Raw genomic sequence first — 20,463 nt, 5'->3', positions numbered from 1 at the left:
TAATTAGTTTACAACATACACACGGTCTAAAACAACTATGTGAAAATCAGCTTAAATTCCTCTTTCCGAAGCGCACTCTAAAGCCTGAACATGAACCATTTGGTAAGGGTCCAAAAAAGACCATTTTGGATCAGACCACCAGTCCATCGATCCCAGGATTCTGACTCAAACAATGGCGACAGCTCGTTTGAAGGAATTGTGTCCTTCTGGACGAATGAAAAGAACAATAATAATAATAACAATGATAATTGTGGTTTTTGTTAAGCGCTTACTATGTGCCAGACACTTTACTAAGCACTGCGGGTGGATACAAACAAATCAGGTTGGACACCGTCCCTGTCCCACGTGGGGCTCACGGTCTCAATCCCCATTTTACAGATGAGATAACTGAGGCACAGATACGTGAAATGACTTGCCCAAGGTCACACTGCAGACACGTGGTGGAGGCAGGTCAGAACCCATGACCTTCTAACTCCCAGGACTGTGCTCTATCCACGATTACTCCATGCCCCTAAAAACTCCACGGGAGGGAGAGATCTCGTCCCCCCTCTATCCCCCCCATCTTACCTCCTTCCCTTCCCCACTGCACCTGTATATATGTATATATGTTTGTACATATTTGTTACCCTATTTATTTATTTATTTTACTTGTACATATCTATTCTATTTATTTTATTTTGTTAGTATGTTTGGTTTTGTTCTCTGTTCTCCCCCTTTTAGACTGTGAGCCCACTGTTGGGTAGGGACTGTCTCTATATGTTGCCAACTTGGACTTCCCAAGCGCTCAGTACAGTGCTCTGCCCACAGCAAGCGCTCAATAAATACGATTGATGATGATGGCAAACATCCCCAGTTACGAGAAATGACAATTTTCCTAGCTTTTCCTCCCGGAATGTTTTCCTTCTCTGGTAAGTCAACTGCTTACCAAGCCAGAGGAAAGTTAAACAGAAAGTGTTATAAGTAAATCAACAGGAGCAGGCTTCTTTCCCTTCCCCATGCTCACGCTTGTCTTTTTCAGCTACTTACATGGAGATTAACGCCCTTTTGAGCCCGAGGATTGGGGCACGTGTAAAGGCATGAATGTGCCAGTTTTGTCTTTTATGGGGCGAAGGAATGAACCGCTGCAAAACAATGGATGGATTCCTTCTGCATCTGTAAAATGGGGATTGAGACTGTGAGCCCCACGAGGGACAGGGACTGGATCTATCCTAGTGCTTAGAACAGTGCTTGGCACAAAGGAAGCGCTTAACAAATAGCACAACTATCATTCTTATTATTACACTGGTTAAAGGCAAGAAGCTGGAAGAACCACGGGTCACGCACGGCATTACAAAATCTCCCTCTGTCAGCTCTTACACTGATGATGCTTCTTGGCTCCTCCATGATTTTCTTCGAATGTAAGACATGCAGGGGCGACACCAACCATGACTCTGTGCATCTCATGAAAATGGAGCAGGGAGAAAGAGACAAGGCCTAACTGTTTGAGCTACATCTAATGACCTTGGCTTTGTCTTTTTTTTTTTTTTTACTTCAATTGTTTCTGTTTTTCTTTTAAAAAAACGGAAGAATTGAATGTAAAAGACAACACTGACTGTTTAGTTTGCAGATTTGAAATGTGAAGGTCAGGGGATGCAAATGTCAAAGACTTCTTAGGAATAACTAACTTTGTGATGAGAAATAAACTGCTGAATTTGGCGTGCAATCGGGCTTTGAAACACATGCTTTAGTAGAAATTAAATAAAAATGTACTTTGGCTCACAGTCCTGGCATACCTTTGATATATTTGTCTCAAAACTTTTATAGGTTTTGGGTTTGTCTGTGCGCTTTTTGTAGCACTCAGCTATCTATAGATCAATCAGTGGGTGGTATTTATTGATCATTTACTATGTGCAGAACACTGTACTAAGCGCTTGGGAGAGTACTGTACAAGAGAGTTGGTAAACACGATCCCAGTGGATAGAGCATGGAGCCTGGGAGTCAGAAGGTCATGAGTTCTAATCCCTGCTCTGCCACTTGTCTGCTGTGTGGCCTTGGGCAAGTCACTTCATTTCTCTGTGCCTCAGTTACCTCATCTGTAAAATAGGGATCAATACTGTGAGCCCCATGCAGGACAGGGACGGCGTCCAACCTGATTTGCTTGTATCTTTCCCAGCGTTTAGTGCAGCGCCTGGCACACAGTGAACACTTAAATACCACATAATACCACATTACATAATAATACGCCAAAAATGGTTAAGACCCAAAGGAACATTATAGAGAGATATATGGAAAACTGGACGTCAAGAAAAAGAAATATGGAATCCTTTAGGTCAGATCAAAATCTTTACCACTAATTGCATTGCCCTGTGGAAAGAGCAGAGTTATACCAGTTCTCAGTCCCAACCCTGCCACTTGTCTGCTGTGTGACTTTGAACAAGTCAATATCTTCTCTTTGCTTCAGTTTCCTCCCTCTCTCAAAGCGAGGGTCCTGTCTGGGATAGGGACTGTGTCTGACCTGATGATCTTGTAACAGCCCTAGTGCTTAGCACAGTGCTTGGCACATAGGAAGAGATGCTTTGATAACTTCTGGCATCATCCAACGTCCTCTCAATATGGAAGAGTTTAGTGTTCTCAAATAAAGGGTTTGATTAGACGTTTCAGAAGCCTGAAACTGGCTGCCCGAAACTATATGCACCTTGCCATACTTTCCACATCATCTGTTTGCTGAGTAGTGGCCAGAGATTGGTAGTAAAGAAATGAACACAGTCTAAGACAGTTTCAGGAAAAAAAAATTCACAAATACATTCCCAGAACACTTCATTCACTGGAACCATCCATGGAGAAAGAGTGACTCTTTCAAAGGAAACCAAAGTGCCTATTTCCTGTCACAATGCAGTCAGGAAGACTATTTCACCTTAACTCTGCCTTGGCTTTCAGCATGACTGACTATAACTATTCATTTATAGTGCAACACGTCCCAGTAAATACTTCGCAAGATAAAAATCAATACAAAAGTTTCAAGGTTGGGAAACCAATCCCTCTCTGACTTTGTCACAATCAGTCCCAAATCGCTCACCTGTGCCATCGTCAACGTTCTCAACTTCCATCACTTCGGTATTGATCCTCCCTCGGAAAAGGTATCGATGTCCATCCGTGGAAGCTTTGCTGTTCTTTAATCGCCTTGTAAGAGAAGGAGAGTTCAGGGGTGTTTGATCACTATATTCGACTGAGCAGCTCGGCAGTTATCAGGAGAAGTCAATGGTTGAAAACAACACAAGAGTTTAGTCGCCGGCATTTTGTTTCGGATCAAAATTAACGTTCATACCTGGACCTTCCTCCTAGTCTCTTCACTCACAGTGGTAAGCTTGGCCAGCAGTAACCAACCCTGGTCACATACCTCTAGACTGTGAGCTCGTTGTGGGCAGGAAAGTGTCTGTTTGTTGTTTATTTATTAATATCTGCCTCCCCCTCTAGACTGTAAGCTCGTTGTGTGCAGGGAGTGATCTGTTATATTATTGTACTCTCCCAAGCATTTAATACAGTGCTTTGCACACAGTAACCTCTCAATAAGTATGACTGAACGAATGAATACCAGCTCCTTCAAGTAGCCTGGATACAGAGGTCTGGGACAAAGGAAGTTGGCAGAGAGGAGGGACACCATTTTTTCCCTCTAATGGAATTTTCTGCCTGCCAAACAGGTACCTTTTGAGAGCTTAATATTAGCTGGCCTGAGCTGGAAATTAAAGCCTGCAATTATGGAATTATCGGGCCGAGAGACTTCAAGATATTTCCAGCTCCACCAAAAACCCACTTTCACCTGACGTATCCATGCAAGAGTTGTCCAGATAGTTTTTGAAATGGTATTTGTCAAGCGCTGTTCTCAGCGCTGAAGTAGTTAATCAGCTTGGACACAGTCCCTGGCCCCACTGGACTCCCAGCCTAACTTGGAGGGATTTTAATCCCCATTTTACAGATGAAGTAACTAGGCACAGAGAAGTTAAGAGAAGCCCAAGGTCACACAGCAAGCAACTGACAGAAGTGGGATTAGAACCCAGGTCCTCAGATTTGTAGGCCCGCGCCCTTTCCACTAGGCCACACTGGCCCTGAAAGAGCAAGGGGCAGAGGTGGGGAAAATTTCTGCCTCACAAATCAGGGCAGTGCTATTAAAAGGAAAACAAAATCTATAACAATGATAGTGCGTCTCTAATACACTGCACTGGATGACATTAAGAGTTAAAAAAAATAATCCATTCGTGATTGCTTTTGGCTACTGCAGAATTTAGCTAAAGAAGTGAGCTTGAAAGTTTCGGCCTCGTTAGTGACAAAAGGAAATGAAGTGTTCTGAGAAAGGAGCAGATGGTACTTCTCTTATCCTGGCAGGGAACGGACGCAATGATCTACTTGGTTATTTTCATCTCTTAATAGCTATGAATTGGGTCTATGTCACATGCCCTTACTGATGTTTCATTACTTAAGGACAACCGCAAAGCGGCGGATGTAAATTTCTTAAGACACTCTCCATTCCGTTTATGTATTCAACAGTTGAAGCCACAGGCCGTGAATGATACCATCATTTGTATGCCAACGAGGTTCAATGTCACAGAAGGTCTGAACGTCCGGGGAGGTTGACTTAGCAAGAGGCGATGAACACTTGAGGGGAAAGACCCAATTTCTAAGATAATGTCCCAAGTGACTCCCCAGAACAGTAGGAAAGAATCACATTTATTCCTTAAAATGTAGAATGGGCAAAAGTGACACACCATAAAGCCCTCTTCAATTTGATGCAAGCTGTCAGTGTTTATCCCAACCTTGCCAATTAATACAAAAACGTTTCCCGCCCATTCACGATTTTTTTTTTATAAAATTTATCTCTTCCCGGGAGGGAGAAACTTAACAAACTCTACGATCCCGTTACTCTCAATCCTCCATTACCCCATTGTGTATGTCAGAAAGCTGCAGTGAGTCTTCAGATGTCTACAATATTATTCAATGAGTTACTGCTTTAATATGCAGAAGAATTCCTTGGAGGAAGAATTCCTTGAAGACGTGCAAGACTTAGTGCAGCTTCCAAACTAGGGAGTAGTTTAGTATTCAAAAAAATCATCAGTTCTGTTCTCCCTTTCTGGCCCAGGAATTAAGCAGTGTGGCTTAGTGGATAGAGCATGAGCCTGAGGGTCAGAAGGTCATGAGTTCCAATTCCAGCTTTGCCACTCGTCTTCTGTGTGACCTTGGGCAAGTCACTTCAATTCTCCAGTCCTCAATTACTTCATTCATTCATTCATTCATTTGTTAAATCGTATTTATTGAGCACTTACTATGTGCAAAGCACTGTACTGTAAAATGGGAATTAAGACCGTGAGCATCATGTGGGACAAGGACTTTGTCCATCCTGATTTGCTTGTATCCACCCCAGTGTTTAGTAAGGTGCCTGCCACATAGGAAGCAATTAACAAATACCATAATTATGATTATGGTTATTGTTCATTCACCTGGCTGTGGAGTATGGAGAAACAGCTTCTAAAAATAGCCCAGCAAATACCCAGGAGTAGTATCAATCAATCAATCAATCAATCAATTGTATTTATTGAGCGCTTACTGTATGCAGACCACTGTACTAAGCGCTTGGGAAGTACAAGTTGACAACATATAGAGACAGTCCCTACCCAACAGTGGGCTCACAGTCTAATGGCATCAATATCATTATTTATTTATTTACTTATCAGTGCTATTTGTTAAGTGCCTACTATGTGCCAGGCACTGTACTAAGGGATACGGTAGATACCAGCTAATCAGGTTGGACACAGTCCCTGTCCCACGTGGGGCTCACAGTCTTAATCCCCATTTTACAGATGCGGGAACTGAGGCTCGGAGAAGTTAAGGGACTTGCCCAAGGTCACACAGCAGACAAGTGGCAGAGCTGGGATTAGAACCCAGGTCCTTCTGACTCCGAGGCCCATATTCTATCCACTAGTCCAAGCTGCTTCTCATATGTGGCATTGCCCATGTTTTTTTTATGGTATTTGTTAAGCACTTACTATGTGCCAGGCACTGTACTAAGCACTGGAGGATGTACAAATTAATCAGGTTAGCACCTTACCTGTCCCACACAGTGCTCATACAGTGCTTAATCCCCATTAGCACCATACCTGTCCCACACAGTGCTCAAAGTCTTAATCCCCATTTTACAGCTGGATAACTGAGGCACAGAGAAGTTAAGTGACTTGTCCAAGGTCACACAGCAGACAAGTGGTGGAGCCGGGATTAGAAACCAGGCCCTTCTAACTCCCAGGCCCGAGCTCTATCCATTAGGTCACCCTACTTCTTGGCGGCATTTCACTGGGATGGTCTCTTACCCTTTCCCAATTAAATGCTGTTCCCTGACACGCTGTTGCTGAATTGGCTAGTAAGTCAAAATAAATCTTCGCTGGCCCCAAAAAATCACATAAAGGTAAAACTGGTTTATCTCTTTCGGCAGTGAAATGAGTACAGTTTAGATTAGCTAAAGGCCTTCAGGCCCAGGCCCGGGGAAATTAATGTGCTCTGAATTCAGTTACTAAGAAGCTCTTAACGACTTATGGGAGCTGTTAAAAATGCAAGCCAAAGATTTATGGACTGAACACTCAGCAATTAGGTACTAAATAAGTGCGGATCTAAATGAATGATCTGGTACTAGATATTTCTAGCCAGTAAAACATTACTCTATTGTTTTATTAATAAACTAGGAAATCTGTTTTTCTATGGGAAAAGTAAATAGTCCTAGGAAATCACCATCTTGAGAAGAAGGGGTCTGTCTATGCCTCATACAAATTTCCTGCATCTGTTACCCGGACAGGAAATAAAATGTTCCAACTGACGGACCACGTGCGAAACACAGCTTTAATATTTATTTTGACTTTAACTTTCACACGAACAATTCCTGGGGTGTAAAAAAAAAAAACCCCATCAACTCACCTGTGTTTTCTTTTGCAGTACACCAACAGATTATCAAAAAGGAAGAACACCCGCTCTTGAATATTTCCGGCAGAAATTTTCAACAGAACTCCATACATGAGCATTTCTGTACAGGTGTCGGTGATATTAGAACCCTAACCAAGAAATAAATGGAAACAAGGAAGGGCAAACATTTAATTCAAAGAAATCGCTGTGGATTTACAAATAGCACAATATGCGAAAGGTTTGAGGTTGGTTGCTCCTCTTAATTCTTAAAAACCAATGTCCACCACTCTCCCTAAACAAATGGGTAAAATGAAAGGAAGGAAGGAAGAGACGAAACAGGCAGTAATTTGAAGCAAATGGTATGATAAATTATATGCTATTTTCTTTAATAAGATAAGCTAATCAAAAAACAATGAACACTCCTCTCTTTGTCATTGTGACCATCATTTGCAGGGAGGTAGCATGGCCTAGTGGATACGGCAAGAGCCTGAGAGTCAGAAGGATCTGAGTTCTAATCCCAGGTCCACCACTTGTTTGCTGTGTGATCTTGGGCAAGTCACTTCATTTCTCTGTGCCTCATCTGTAAAACAGGGATTAAGACTGGGAGCTCTATGTGGGACATTCACTGTGTCCAAATTGATTAGTTTGTATCTACCCCGGCGCTTAGAACAGTGCCTGACACATAGTAAGTGCTTAACAAATACCATAAAAAAAGGTACTGTGTATTGGGCACTGAAACAGAAACTGGCATAGTCCTTGCTTAGAAGAAGTTACAATTGCCACAAGCCCACAAGCTAAAAACAAGGATCGTAAAAACCCACGATGCTTTTACACTGCAATCAATTTTGTTTTCAATCCGAATTTCCAAGCTCAGTAATTGCTTTTTTTGATTCGAGATTTTTCAAAATTGAAGAAGAGCGGAACGGGCCCGATGGAATCACTTAGGAGTATTTCTGATAGGCATGAAAGTGCTCTCCTAAAACTAGATGCCCGGGAACCATACAAGGTGCCTTTGAGCTTCCAGTTGGCAGGCTCCATGCCGTCTGGAGGAAGTACTGGGGTTGGGAAGGGCATGAAGCAGACACCCCACAGTTTCTAGAAAATTCAGAAGGATGATGATGATGATATTGGTTAAGCGCTCACTATGTGTCAAGCACTGTTCTGAGTGCTGGGGTAGATACAAGTTTATCAGATCATCCACAGTCTTAATCCCCATTTTACAGATGGGTTAAATGAGGCACAGAGAAGTGAAGCAACTTGCCCAAGGTCAAACAGCAGACAAATGGTGGAGCCAGGATTAGAAGCCACGTCTTTTTCAGACCCCGGGCCTGCGTTCTCTCAACTAGGCAATTGTCTCCCCCTTTTAGACTGTGAGCCCACTATTGGGTAGGGACTGTCTCTATATGTTGCCAATTTGTACTTCCCAAGCGCTTAGTACAGTGCTCTGCACATAGTAGGTGCTCATTAAATACAATTGATGATGATGATGATGATAGGCAATGCTGGTTCTCATTCTTAGGCGTTGTGCTCAGTCCCCTACCTGAATCATCCTCAGAAACGATTAACTGCAACTCTTACATGATCGTAATGACTCAGAATGGCAAAACCATGATTTCAAAAACAGACACTTAGGCTTTCCAGAAATTTCTATTTTTAACATGACCACACCACTTCGGCTTCATAACAGTGATACATGGGAATGTACTTTGATCCTGACGGAGCCTAAAAATAGGGATTTTGCTCAAGAGGGCAAGTGATGTGCTAAACATTCCCTTCTGGATGGAAATCTCTAACAAGTCAGTCTCCTATTCCTAGCGCTTCACACAAAAACCAGATGTTTATTTAATTAAACCAACCCTTAGATAGGAAACCATCTAAAGACTCAGTTGACTCTTGAGGCCGTGCAGATTTCAGTACTACTGCAAGTTGAAACGGTGAACGAGGACTGCTCATAAAAATCAAGTCATCGTGTTACCGGCTACCAGGATGCCACACAGCAAAATTAAAGGTTTCCACTGGAATGGTAAGCTTTGAAAGGGTGATTTAAAAAACGAGTTTTTAAATAAATCACTGATTACGAACTGAGCATCTGGCTTTATGTACAAAAATTAACAACGGGTAATGTTTTAAAATCCCTCCTTCCCTCCCGCAAGTTTCTCTCATGATTGTTATCCTCCAATAATGGCAAAGAAAATAGTTAAAACACAAATCTTCTGAATGACATGTTTTAAAACGCATTTTCTCCTCAGGACACTGCATTCATTAAAGAGAATTAGAAACTCAATTTGCTGAAACTGATAGGGAATTACTCTTGCTGGTTTACTGCAAGATAGGAAATATAGTGTAAAAATTCAATAGGTAATTTGCTAAATTGCACAAGCTATAACCTGGGCTTTAACTGGCTGCCAAATTTTACTAGGGGTAACTGCTACCAACTGTTTTTAATTTAAAAGTACTTTTAATGAATTTTGAAGTGGCAGCATTAAAGAACTTGAATTTGTGCACACTTCTTCTGTGTCAAAGTGCTTCCAGAAGCTGCAGTATTCAGAAGTAGAGAACACTGGTGCATTTCTCTTTTCTCATCAACTCTTGGGCCTAAGGCAACCCCCGCTGACCCTCTAAAAATGAAGCCTAGCTTTTAAGTGGAAGTGGAGCTTGATCGATTACTATCAACAATTTATTCTTTAAATGGTATTTATTCAGCACTTACCTTGTGCCAGACACTGTACTAAGCATTGAGGCCGACACAAGCTAATCAGGTTGGACACGGTCCGTGTCCCACGTGAGGCTCACAGTCCTCATCCCCATTTGACAGATGAGGTAGCTGAGGCACAGAGAAGTTCACTGTGGTGGTGAACAGCTGACATAAGCAAAACTGGATTTTACAAGATGACTCCCTTCGAACCAAACATTATTCTAAAGCAATGAAACTCTTTTGAAGTGGAGTAAGGAGTGTTTTGGTTTGGGAGTTTCTTTTTTTCACAAGTACAGAACATCTTCCTTGGGCTTTTTCAACGAATGTGCAGCATGCTGCTCTCAAACATACAACAAATCCTTTGAAGTGCAACCTCCATTCTAGTTAGATAGTAAAATTAAGCCCCTTGTATATGTGATGATGGAAAGATGAAAGCAACTGAATCTTTGCACTTTTCTAATTTCTGCTATGCTTAGGGGAAGGGTCAATCTCTCCCAAAATGTGGGGTCTTCAACACCATCCTTCTAGCCTTGCTACCTCTAAAATAATCTTTTTGTGATCCTGGCCTCTCAGCAGACAGGGGAGGAGCCAGGATTAGAACCCAGGTCCTCTGAGGCCCAGGTCCATGTGCCTTCCACTGGGCCACGCTGCTACTCTACTATTGCCTGGGTGCCTACTGTTTGCACTGCTGCGGGGACTCTGAGGACATACAAATGAGAGATAAAATCCCAATTCTCAAACAGCTTAGACGGTAAGCTCGCTGTGGGCAGGGAATGTGTCTATTATATTCTACTCTCCCAAGTGCCTAGTACAGCGCTTTGCACACAGTAAGTGCTCAATAAACATGATTGACGGACTGATTGAAGAATATAAGCAACACCACTCTGGTTGGGAACAATGGTCCATACAAGGATACTTGATGAACAATGGGAGGGTCACACTCCTGGACATCTACTCTAAGGGTAAAGTTCTGTCCCCTCTGCATTTGTAACTTTCCCTCTAGAAACCTGTTATGGACTGCTCATCTATTAATTTCTTCAACAACCCTCTTGAAAGTGATGATATCTTTTCTGCTTCCACAACTTCCTGTCTTAGCAAATTACCACTGCTTTCCACGGCTTTATGAAAAGGCATTTCCTTCTCATTGACTTTCCAAACCTACCACCGTCAAGCTGCAATGAAAGTACCCTCATCTTGATGTTTGGAACTGTGCCCTGTCATCATCCTTCATGAATTTATTGTTGTATTGTTCTCCCAAGTGCTCAGTACAGTGCTCTGCACACAGTAAGCACTCAATGAATACCACTGAATGAATTTAAAGTCTTCGAATATGCTCTCTCTCAGTCGGCCTCTTCCCAGTTTATTCTCTTAGGGAAGCTTCTTCACCTTCCTTTCAGCCACCAATCAATCATATTTATTGAGCACTTATGTGCAAAGCACTGTGCTAAGCACTTGGGAGAGTACAGTATAAAAGAGGTGGTAGACATGTTCCCTGCCCTCAGAGAGCTTAGAATCGAGAAGGGGAGCTAGACATTAAAATAAATTTCTATGTACATAAGTACTGTGGGGCTGAGAGGGGAAATGAATAAAGGGAGCAAGTCAGGATGACACAGAAGCGAGTTGGAGAAGAGGAAAGGAAGGTTTACTGTGAGATATCTTTTTTGAATCACAACTTAGAGGCTTACAGTCTAATGGGGCAGACATATAAGTTAATTCATATACAACAAAAGATGAGAAACATTAGTGAACGAACAGATAAATCCATGAAGGCAGAGGGGACTGATGAGATGGCATAACAAGGAAGATGGGGAAGACTAATCAGAGACTGGCTCCTGAGGAAATTTTTAAGAAGGCTGTGAAAGAGAAAAGGACGGTGATTTGGTAAAACGGAGGGAGAAGGCCAATCGAGAGAATATAAAATAATTTCATCTCTGGGATGCTGTCTTCCACTATGGCCTCTTTCAGATGCTTTCACATATCTGGCCGGGGAAGTTGTTAAACAACTGTTCAGTTATAACGGGCAACACTATTCTCCAAAGGAACATTTTTCCTGCTGGCTGTGGAGCCGAGAGTTCCCAGATTTTCAGAATAAGCATAATGCACACTCTGATGTCTTTATTTTAAAATGTCGGTGGTCTGCTATATTGCCCCTAGCGACATTTTAAATGTTCTTAAATTGGTTCCCGGAGACACTAAACACGATTTCTTTATCACCAGATTTATATTCCTCACTTGCAACTCCACTGACGCGCTTTTGCACAGGGAGAAGAGCTGAGTCTAACTACCATTTTGGCTCCTTTGTATGTATTGTGCGAGTTTAACGGAGCAGACGGGGCTTTAAAGTCACAAGACCAGGACCCTTGTCCAAATTCTATCATTTACTCTCTGACTGCGGCCAAGCTGCTTAACATGACACTGTTCACGTCGGGACCGGGTGCGAGATTTTCACGTGTGCCTGCTTTTTCTTGACGGAAATAATAACACCTGACTTCAGCAAGCCAACAAAAAGAAACTTGGTAACCAGTTCTTTGTTGTCACGTTTCAGCCTGGTAAGCCTTAACCGCCTGGTTGGATTCACGAAGACAGGACAGGATTGTTTTCCTTGCCTGAGTCCCTAGAGTAATAAAGCACGCTCTTAGTTCAAGCATCTGCTCTGGTACTACAAATCCCCAGAAATAGTTCCTTGAACTCTGAGGAACCTCAGAGCAATGATTAGACTCCAGGAACTTTCCTGGCATTCTGGCATTTCTCAGGATATTTGGGGGGCTCTAGACGGCACAACCACAGTCTTCTCTCCAGGCTCTCTTAACTCAACCTGACAACCGAAGAGGAACGGAAGAGATGCTGGGTGGGAAGGGGAGAAAGTTAGAAGCCATCAGGAAAAATGTTCCTTTGGAGAATAGTTTTGCCTGTTATAACTGAACAGTTGTTTAACAACTTCCCTGGCCAGCTTTGTGAAAGCATCTGAAAGCCTTTTAGACTGTGAGCCCACTGTTGGGTAGGGACTGTCTCTGTATGTTGCCAATTTGTACTTCCCAAGCGCTTAGTACGGTGCTCTGCACATAGTAAGCACTCAATAAATACGATCAATGATGATGAAGCCGAAGGTGAATATCAAGGGAATGGAGGAAAGCAGGAGGGGAGGCAGTGGACTGGGAAAGTAAAGAAACCTACGTTCTGAAACCACCTGCCTGCTATGTGAATTTGGACATGCTGCTGACTCTCCATGTGCCTCTCTTTCTTCATCTGTAAAATGGGGACAAGTTAGCTGTCGTCCTTCCCTCTTGGACTGGGAGCCCCATACCGGCCTGGGCTTGTGTCCAATATGATCGGCTTGAATCTCTTCCAGAGTATAAGCACAATGTTTGGCACACAGTGGGCACTTAACAAATAGCAAAACAAACTAGAGAAGGGTGGGCTAAGAAGAATTCAGAGAAAAAGGGGTAAAAGCAGTGGAAGAGAAGCAGTGTGGCCTAGTGGATAGACCAGGGGCCCGGGAGTCAGAAGTCTCAGCTCCGCCACTTATCTGCTGCATGACCTTGGGCAAGTCATTTCACTTCTCTCCACCTCACTTCCCCTCATCTGTAAAGCAGCGATTAAGATTGTGAGCTCCATGTGGGACATGGACTGTGTCCAACCAGATTAGCTTATATCTTTGTATCTACCCCCAGCGCTTAGTACAGTGCCTGGCATATAGTAAGTGCTTAACAATTATGATTAAAGAGAGAGAGAGAGAGACAGAGAGAGGGAGAGAGATAGATTCCCCTCCTCCCCATCCCCATCCCCCCCGCCTTACCTCCTTCCCCTCCCCACAGCACCTGTATTATAGGTATATACGTTTGTACGTATTTATTACTCTATTTTATTTGTACATATTTATTCTATTGATTTTATTTTGTTAATATGTTTTGTTTTGTTGTCTGTCTCCCCTTTCTAGACTGTGAGCCCACTATTGGGTAGGGACCGTCCCTATATGTTGCCAACTTGTACTTCCCAAGCGCTTAGTACAGTGCTCTGCACACAGTAAGCGGTCAATAAATATGATTGAATGAATGAATATGAGGAGAGGATGGGTAATAATAATAATAATGTTAGTATTTGTTAAGCACTTACTATGTGCAAAGCACTGTTCTAAGCGCTGGGGGAGATTCAAGGTGATCAGGTTGTCCCACGGGGGGCTCACAGTCTTAATCCCCATTTTACAGATGAGGGAACTGAGGCCCAGAGAAGTGAAGTGACTTGCCCAAAGTCACACAGCTAACAAGTGGCAGACCCGGGATTTGAACCCATGACCTCTGACTCCAAAGCCCGGGCTCTTTCCACTGAGCCACGCTGTAGCGATCTGGGTTGAGTGGGGGTAGTAGGATTGCCTTATTTGACTTCTATTCATCAATCGATCTATCAATAGTATTTACTGGGAGCTTACTGCGTGCTGGGCATTGTGCTAAGCACTGAGGGAAGTACAATATAAAAGCGTTAGTGGACATGTTCCCTGTGGCTTACAGTCCAGTTCATGTTAGTATTGCCTGAACAAATTGTGTGTCCAAAACAAATGTATTGCTTGTAGTATGTCTGCAACACTGTTGGAAACTGAAAAGTGGCAGAAGAAGGCCTCAGTGCAATGCCCAAAGTATCTTTCCCGTCAGAATAATTGCCCATTTAACATTTCAAAGAAGAACGATTTAAGGAGTTCATTGCTCTAGGTAATTTGGTTGGTGCAAACATTTACGCCTGACAAGTCGGCTACTGAAATAAAAGACATATATATACACGTATAAAAAAGATTTTGACTTTCAAGTTGGGAAAAAGAAATCCACTAGAGACAATATTTTCCATGTGTGAAACTGATGATAAAATTCTTCAATCTTAATCCAGCCCCACAAACTTGCATTTTGTTCGGAAAAAATCTAGCGTTTTCTTTAGTTAAATTCAGTAAAGCACAGAAAATCCCTTGACCCCACGGCTCCCTCCAGTTATCTCCCCATCTCCCTCCTACCATCCCTCTCCAAACTCCTTCAGCAAGTTGTCTATACCCACTATCTCCTCCATTTCCTCTCCAATCTGGCTTCTGCCTCCTTCACTCCACAGAAACTGCCCTCTCAATGGTCACCAAAGGTCTCCTCCTTGCCAAACCCAAGACCTCTACTCCATCCAAGCGCTTAGTACAGTGCTCTGCACATAGTAAGCGCTCAATAAATACGATTGATGATCCTAAGCTTCCTCGACTTCTCAGCTCTCTTTGACACTCTCGAACACCTCCTTTACCTAGAAATATTATCCAACCTTGGTTTCAGTGATACTTTCCTCTCCTGCTGTCCCCAACACTGTAGACAGCACCACCATCCTTCTCACAAGCCAGTACCTTGATATTATCCTTAACTCATCAATCTCATTCAACCCTTGTATTCAACCCGTCATTAAATCCCGTCACTTCAACCTTCACAGCATTGCTAAAATCTGCCCTTTCCTCTCCATCCAAGCTGCCACCAGGTTAAATCTAGGATTTATCTTATCCTGCCTTGACTATTGTGTCAGCCTTCTCACTGACCTCCCTACCTCCTGTCTCTCCCGACTCTAGTCCATACTTCATTCTGTTGCCTGGATCATTTTTGGCAGAAATGTTCAGTCCATGTTCCCATACTCCTCAAGAACATACAGTGGTTACCCATTCATCTCCGCATCGAACAGAAACTCCTTACCCTCGGCTTTAAAGCATTCAATCCCTTCCCTCTGCTACTACCTTACCTCATGGCTTTCCTACTACAACTTAGTCTGCCCACTTTGCTCCTCTGCCAACCTTCTCACCGTACTTCACCCTCAACTATCTCACCGTTGACCTCTTGGCCACGTTTTGCCTCTGGCCTGAAATGCCCTCCCTTTTCTCATCTGACAGATTATCTCTTACCCACTTTCAAAACCTTATTAAAAACACATCTCCTCCAAGGGGCCTTCTCTATGGCCTCGTTTCCTGTTCCCCCACTCCCTTCTGCATCACCCTTGCAACTGGATTCGCACCCTATGTTCACCCTTCCCTCAGCCCCACCACATAATAATAATAATGATGGCATTTATTAAGCGCTTACTATGTGCAAAGCACTGTTCTAAGCGCTGGGGAGGTTACAAGGTGAGCAGGTTGCCCCACAGGGGGCTCACAGTCTTAATCCCCATTTTACGGATAAGGTAACTGAGGCACAGAGAAGTGACATAATAATAATAATAATAATGTTGGTATTTGTTAAGCGCTTACTATGTGCCAAGCACTGTTCTAAGCACTGGGGTAGGTACAAGGTAATCAGGTTGTCCCACGAGGGGCTCACAGTCTTCATCCCCATTTTACAGATGAGGGAACTGAGGCCCAGAGAAGTGAAGTGACTTGCCCAACGTCACCCAGCTGACAAGTGGCGGAGCCGGGATTTGAACCCATGACCTCTGACTCCAAAGCCCGTGCTCTTTCCACTGAGTCACGCTGCTTCTACATATCCATAACTTATTTTTTTATTTGAATGTCTGTCTCCTCCTCTGGACTGCAAGCTCGTTGTGGCCAGAGAACATGTCTGATATATTGGACTCTCCCAAGCAGTTAATACGGTGTTCTGCACAGTAAATGCTCAATAATTACAATTGATTGGTTTATAGGAGAGTTAAGCAACTGACCTGGATATTTTACAAATGTAGTCAGCTGCAGAAGATGATTGAAGTAACAACTTTCCCTTGAGAAAAATTCTCCATAAAAAGTATCTGGGCCTAAATTATCCATCAAATTAACACCTCTCTTCACCTCACCTCATCCGTTTTTGTCCCCTTAAAAAACTGCAATGTAAGGTGACTTATAGAGTGCTCAAATCTTCTGGGAGCTCAAAAAATAACAGATGACCAATTCATTTTTGCGCGCATTTTAACTCCCCAATGTCTGAGTATTCCTATTCAGATTATTTCAGTTTTCATCTCGTCTCTTACAGTTCTGATCTCTCTGATCATCCAGATTCCTCTAAAAGGGAAATATACTGTCTCCCTCTCTGCTGTACTCCACATCACTTCTGCTTTTAAGGCCACATGAATGTAGAGAAGGCACATGAAAGCTACTCTCTTTTTTTTGTCTTTTTAGATGAGGACTATGCAGGCTATTTGGAAGATGCAAATCGTATCATGCATGTTCCTCCTACTTTGACTGTGATCCCCATGTTGGTGTATGACCTGATTAACTTGTACCTAGCCCAGCACTCAGACAGAGCTTGGCACTTAGTAAGCACTACACAAACGCGATAATAATAAGGATATTTTTATGGTATTTGCTAAGTGTTTACTACGTGTCAAACACTGTTCTAAGCGCTAGGGTATGTACAAGTTAATTAGGTTGGACTCGGTCCCCATGCCACATGGGGATAACAGGCTGAGTAGGAGGGAGAACAGGTACTTAATTCCCATTTTACAGTTGAGGAAACTGAGGCAGAGAGAAGTGACTTGCTCAAGGTCACAAAGCAAGCTATTGGCACAGCCAGGATTAGAACCCAGGTCCTCTGACTCCTATGCCCATGCTCTTTCCTCTACACCACACTGCTTGTCTAATGATAACAATGATAATAAATGCACTAAAAATGAAAAACTGTCAGGTCTACCAATTTACTATAGTGAGGGCCTACGGTCTTTGCTATAGTGAAAACCGTGGCTGAATTTGCTGATAAATTCTGAAATTTACTACCAGCCTTATAAGACTTTTAATTCCATGTTCATGAATGACAACAGAAAGGCAAAAGAAAACTTTACCCTATTCTTCTCATTCCAGCCGGACGGAAGCTCACCATTCATTCATTCATTCATTCAATCGTATTTATTGAGCGCTTACTGTGTGCAGAGCACTGTACTAAGCACTTGGAAAGTACAATTCGGCAACATATAGAGACAATCCCTAACCCAACAACGGGCTCACAATCTAGAAGGGGGAGACAGACCCCAAAACAGAACTAGACAGGTGTCGGTATCATAAAAATAAATAGAATTATAGATATATACACAATAATAATATAAACACAGTAATAATAATTATGGTATTTGTTTAAGCGCTATGTGCCAAGCACTGTTCTAATTGCTGGGGTAGATGCAAGGTAATCAGATTGTCCCACGTGAGGCTCACCGTCTTAATCCCCATTTTACAGATGAGGTTACAGAGGCACAGAGAAGTGAAGGAACTTGCCCAAAGACATTCAGCTGATAAGTGGCAGAGCGGGATTAGAACCCACAACCTCTGACTGCCAAGCCCGGGCTCTTTCCACTAAGCCACGCAACTGTATTTATTGAGCGCTTACTGTGTGTAGAGCACTGTACTAAGTGCTTGGGAAAGTACAATAAACCGTGACATTCCCTGTCCACGATGAGTTTACAGTCTTGGGTGGGGCGGGGAAGACAGACATCAATCCAAATAATCAATCAATCGTATTTATGGAGCGCTTACTGTGAAGAAATGATCGTGATTCTACTGGGGAAAGGCAAGATCATTTGAATGTGCACTGCTGGGCAACACGAACAAAGCAGCACTCCTGCCAAAAAGCCAAGTCATCATTGACGCTTGCTGGGAAAGGCCACACATGGAAACAAAACTTGGTGGTATCCGTTTCCATCAAGTCTTTTAAAGATGGTCCGCAGGAGAGAAAAATATCTTAGGCCCTCATGTTTAAAGGACTTCTGTCATATATTTCATAAAGTATACAACCAACTGCTTGCAACCTACTCATCTTTCTTTGATCTCATCTATCTCAGCAATGACCCCTCACCCATGTCCTGCCTCTGGCCGGGAACTCCCTTCTCCTACATATCTGACAGACCACCACTCTCCCTACCTTCAAAGCCTTGTTAAGGTCACATCTCCTCCTCCAAGAGCCCTTCCCCAATTAAGCCCTTCCTCTTTTTGCAAACTCCCTCTCCCTTCTGTGTCATCTCTGCTCTTGGAACTGTACCCTTTGGACACTTGATATTCACCCCACCCTCAGCCCCACAACATTTATGTACATATCCGTAATTTTACTTGTTTATATCCATGTCTGTCTCCCTCTCTAGACCGTAAGCTCGATATAGGCAGGGGGCACGTCTACCAACTCTGTTGTATTGTACTTTCCCAAGAGCTAGTCCCGTCTCTGCACGCAATAAACGCTTAATAAATACCAGTGATTGAGTGACATCAAATCCTGATTCACGGAACTCAGCAGACGACCTGCCTAACTTTAAATCAGCATACCCAGCCTGTACGCACAGAACTCATACAATTGACATTACAAATGTACCTCCCAGCCTTCAATGTGAGACTGCCATTCTTCCAAAACCTCTAATTTTTCCATCTGCCTCTTGGCTTCATTTATGTTGGAACAGACAGCTTTCATGGCTTGGAGGGCTTCCATCAATGCCGCATAGTCACTGTGCTTCCTTGGTGTCCTCTTCAGCAACTCCTGTTTACACACAAAAATATACATCACCCTTTGATCTTAAGCAACCCATAACAGTAGGCTCTAATTGTCTAACAACACTAAAGTTGAAAACACCAACACACCCATTGTCACAATGGGAATGATAAAGATAGTTTTTACCAAAACAAGTAGGAAAAATCGTTTCAAATTAATGAAGCAATGTTATTTCAAGGTCCATCTTATTTCCACTCAACCTTTTTTTCCCTCCAGTTTTCATTTAGCTTCCAAACATTCGATTAATCCCTGACCTCGTTGAGGGCTCCCAATATTCTCATTTTGATTTTTGGGGTACTCGTTTTGGTGACCTAATGCTTTTGTAAATGATGAGAGGGAAGATTTGTTGGAGAAAGGAGCGGGGGAAGATGAGAAGTACAGGAAACGTAACAACTCTCACAATCCCACATCTATTTCAAAAGAGGAATTTGGTAGTATAATAAAGTATATTATTGTTATAATTATTATTATTATGTTTATTAGGGAAACATACTGGTTTCCCTAAATCTTTTTCCCACCATTTGTAGTATCTCTTCACATTCACAATGATTGTTGTTTACAGCTCATAATTTGTTCTCCTTGGATCGAAATTAGAGGAATCCTCACTTTCATAGAATAAGGCTTTTTTTAAGAGAATGAATTAAATGGCTTCACCTACTGTCTAGACTGTCCACGACCACATTGTTTTTTAATTACTCACTTGTTTCCTCATGATAGATCCCTTCATTATATAACCAACATCATTTTATAAAATATAGGAAACATTAAATAGCACCCTCTCCCCTCAAAAATTCCACCTAACAGAGTGAGAAGAGTATGCCGTCCTTAGAGTAGGTTCTCTTGAGTTCTGTTATTGTTGAAAATTTTGCCATAAACTTTGACCCTGTGTTCAGAAAGTTCACACTCTGTTCTACAGAGCTAACACCAGGAGAAAACACATTACCTCACCCCCAACGTAACTAGAGAGCCACACGTGAAAATGGACCTCGGTCCTACCCGAGAAAGCTCGGACTTTTCGGGAAGCGCTCACAACAGAGCCGTGACTTCACAGGACGGGGACATGTTCTCTAAGTGGGCTGCGACCCGAGGTGCCTGAAATAAAAGCAGCCTGGTGTGGTTGCCATGCCAGAGAAGCACTGTTGCTGGGCTATTTCCTGACGGCCAGGAGGATGTTGTGGTCTTGCTGGTGTGAGGACAGGAAGTTAAATTTTGGAGAGAATTTGGAAAGCACACTTAAGGCGCTGCCAAGAATCTAGTATACTTCCCTGGGAAAATAAAGCCATTTCCCGGCTCAAAAATGTGAAATTGCATAACCCAGGGCCCTTAGGTGAATTACGCAGATACTCTGCAGTCTCAGAGCTGTAATGCCTAGTATGTGTAGGATTTTTTTTTTTTTCCTGAGTA

The 20,463-nt window shown here is 42.8% G+C and overlaps 1 protein-coding gene across 2 annotated transcripts in view; it reads right to left on the bottom strand.

The window, feature by feature from the left end:
* Window positions 1-20,463, bottom strand: part of PREX2 (phosphatidylinositol-3,4,5-trisphosphate dependent Rac exchange factor 2) — a 212,528-nt gene that overhangs the window by 135,433 nt on the left and 56,632 nt on the right. For both annotated transcript variants that reach the window (XM_038766581.1, XM_038766580.1), the window contains exons 6-8: window positions 18,886-19,047; window positions 6,931-7,064; window positions 3,056-3,159 (exon numbers count right to left, since the gene is read on the bottom strand). In XM_038766581.1, the coding sequence (XP_038622509.1) occupies window positions 3,056-3,159; window positions 6,931-7,064; window positions 18,886-19,047 (400 nt within the window). The remainder of the gene's footprint in view (window positions 1-3,055; window positions 3,160-6,930; window positions 7,065-18,885; window positions 19,048-20,463) is intronic.

This window comes from Tachyglossus aculeatus, chromosome 25 (genome assembly GCF_015852505.1).
Source record: "Tachyglossus aculeatus isolate mTacAcu1 chromosome 25, mTacAcu1.pri, whole genome shotgun sequence".
Classification (NCBI taxonomy): Eukaryota; Metazoa; Chordata; class Mammalia; order Monotremata; family Tachyglossidae; genus Tachyglossus; species Tachyglossus aculeatus.
Note: the sequence above shows the minus strand (reverse complement) of the source record. Positions and strands in the feature narration are given on the sequence as shown.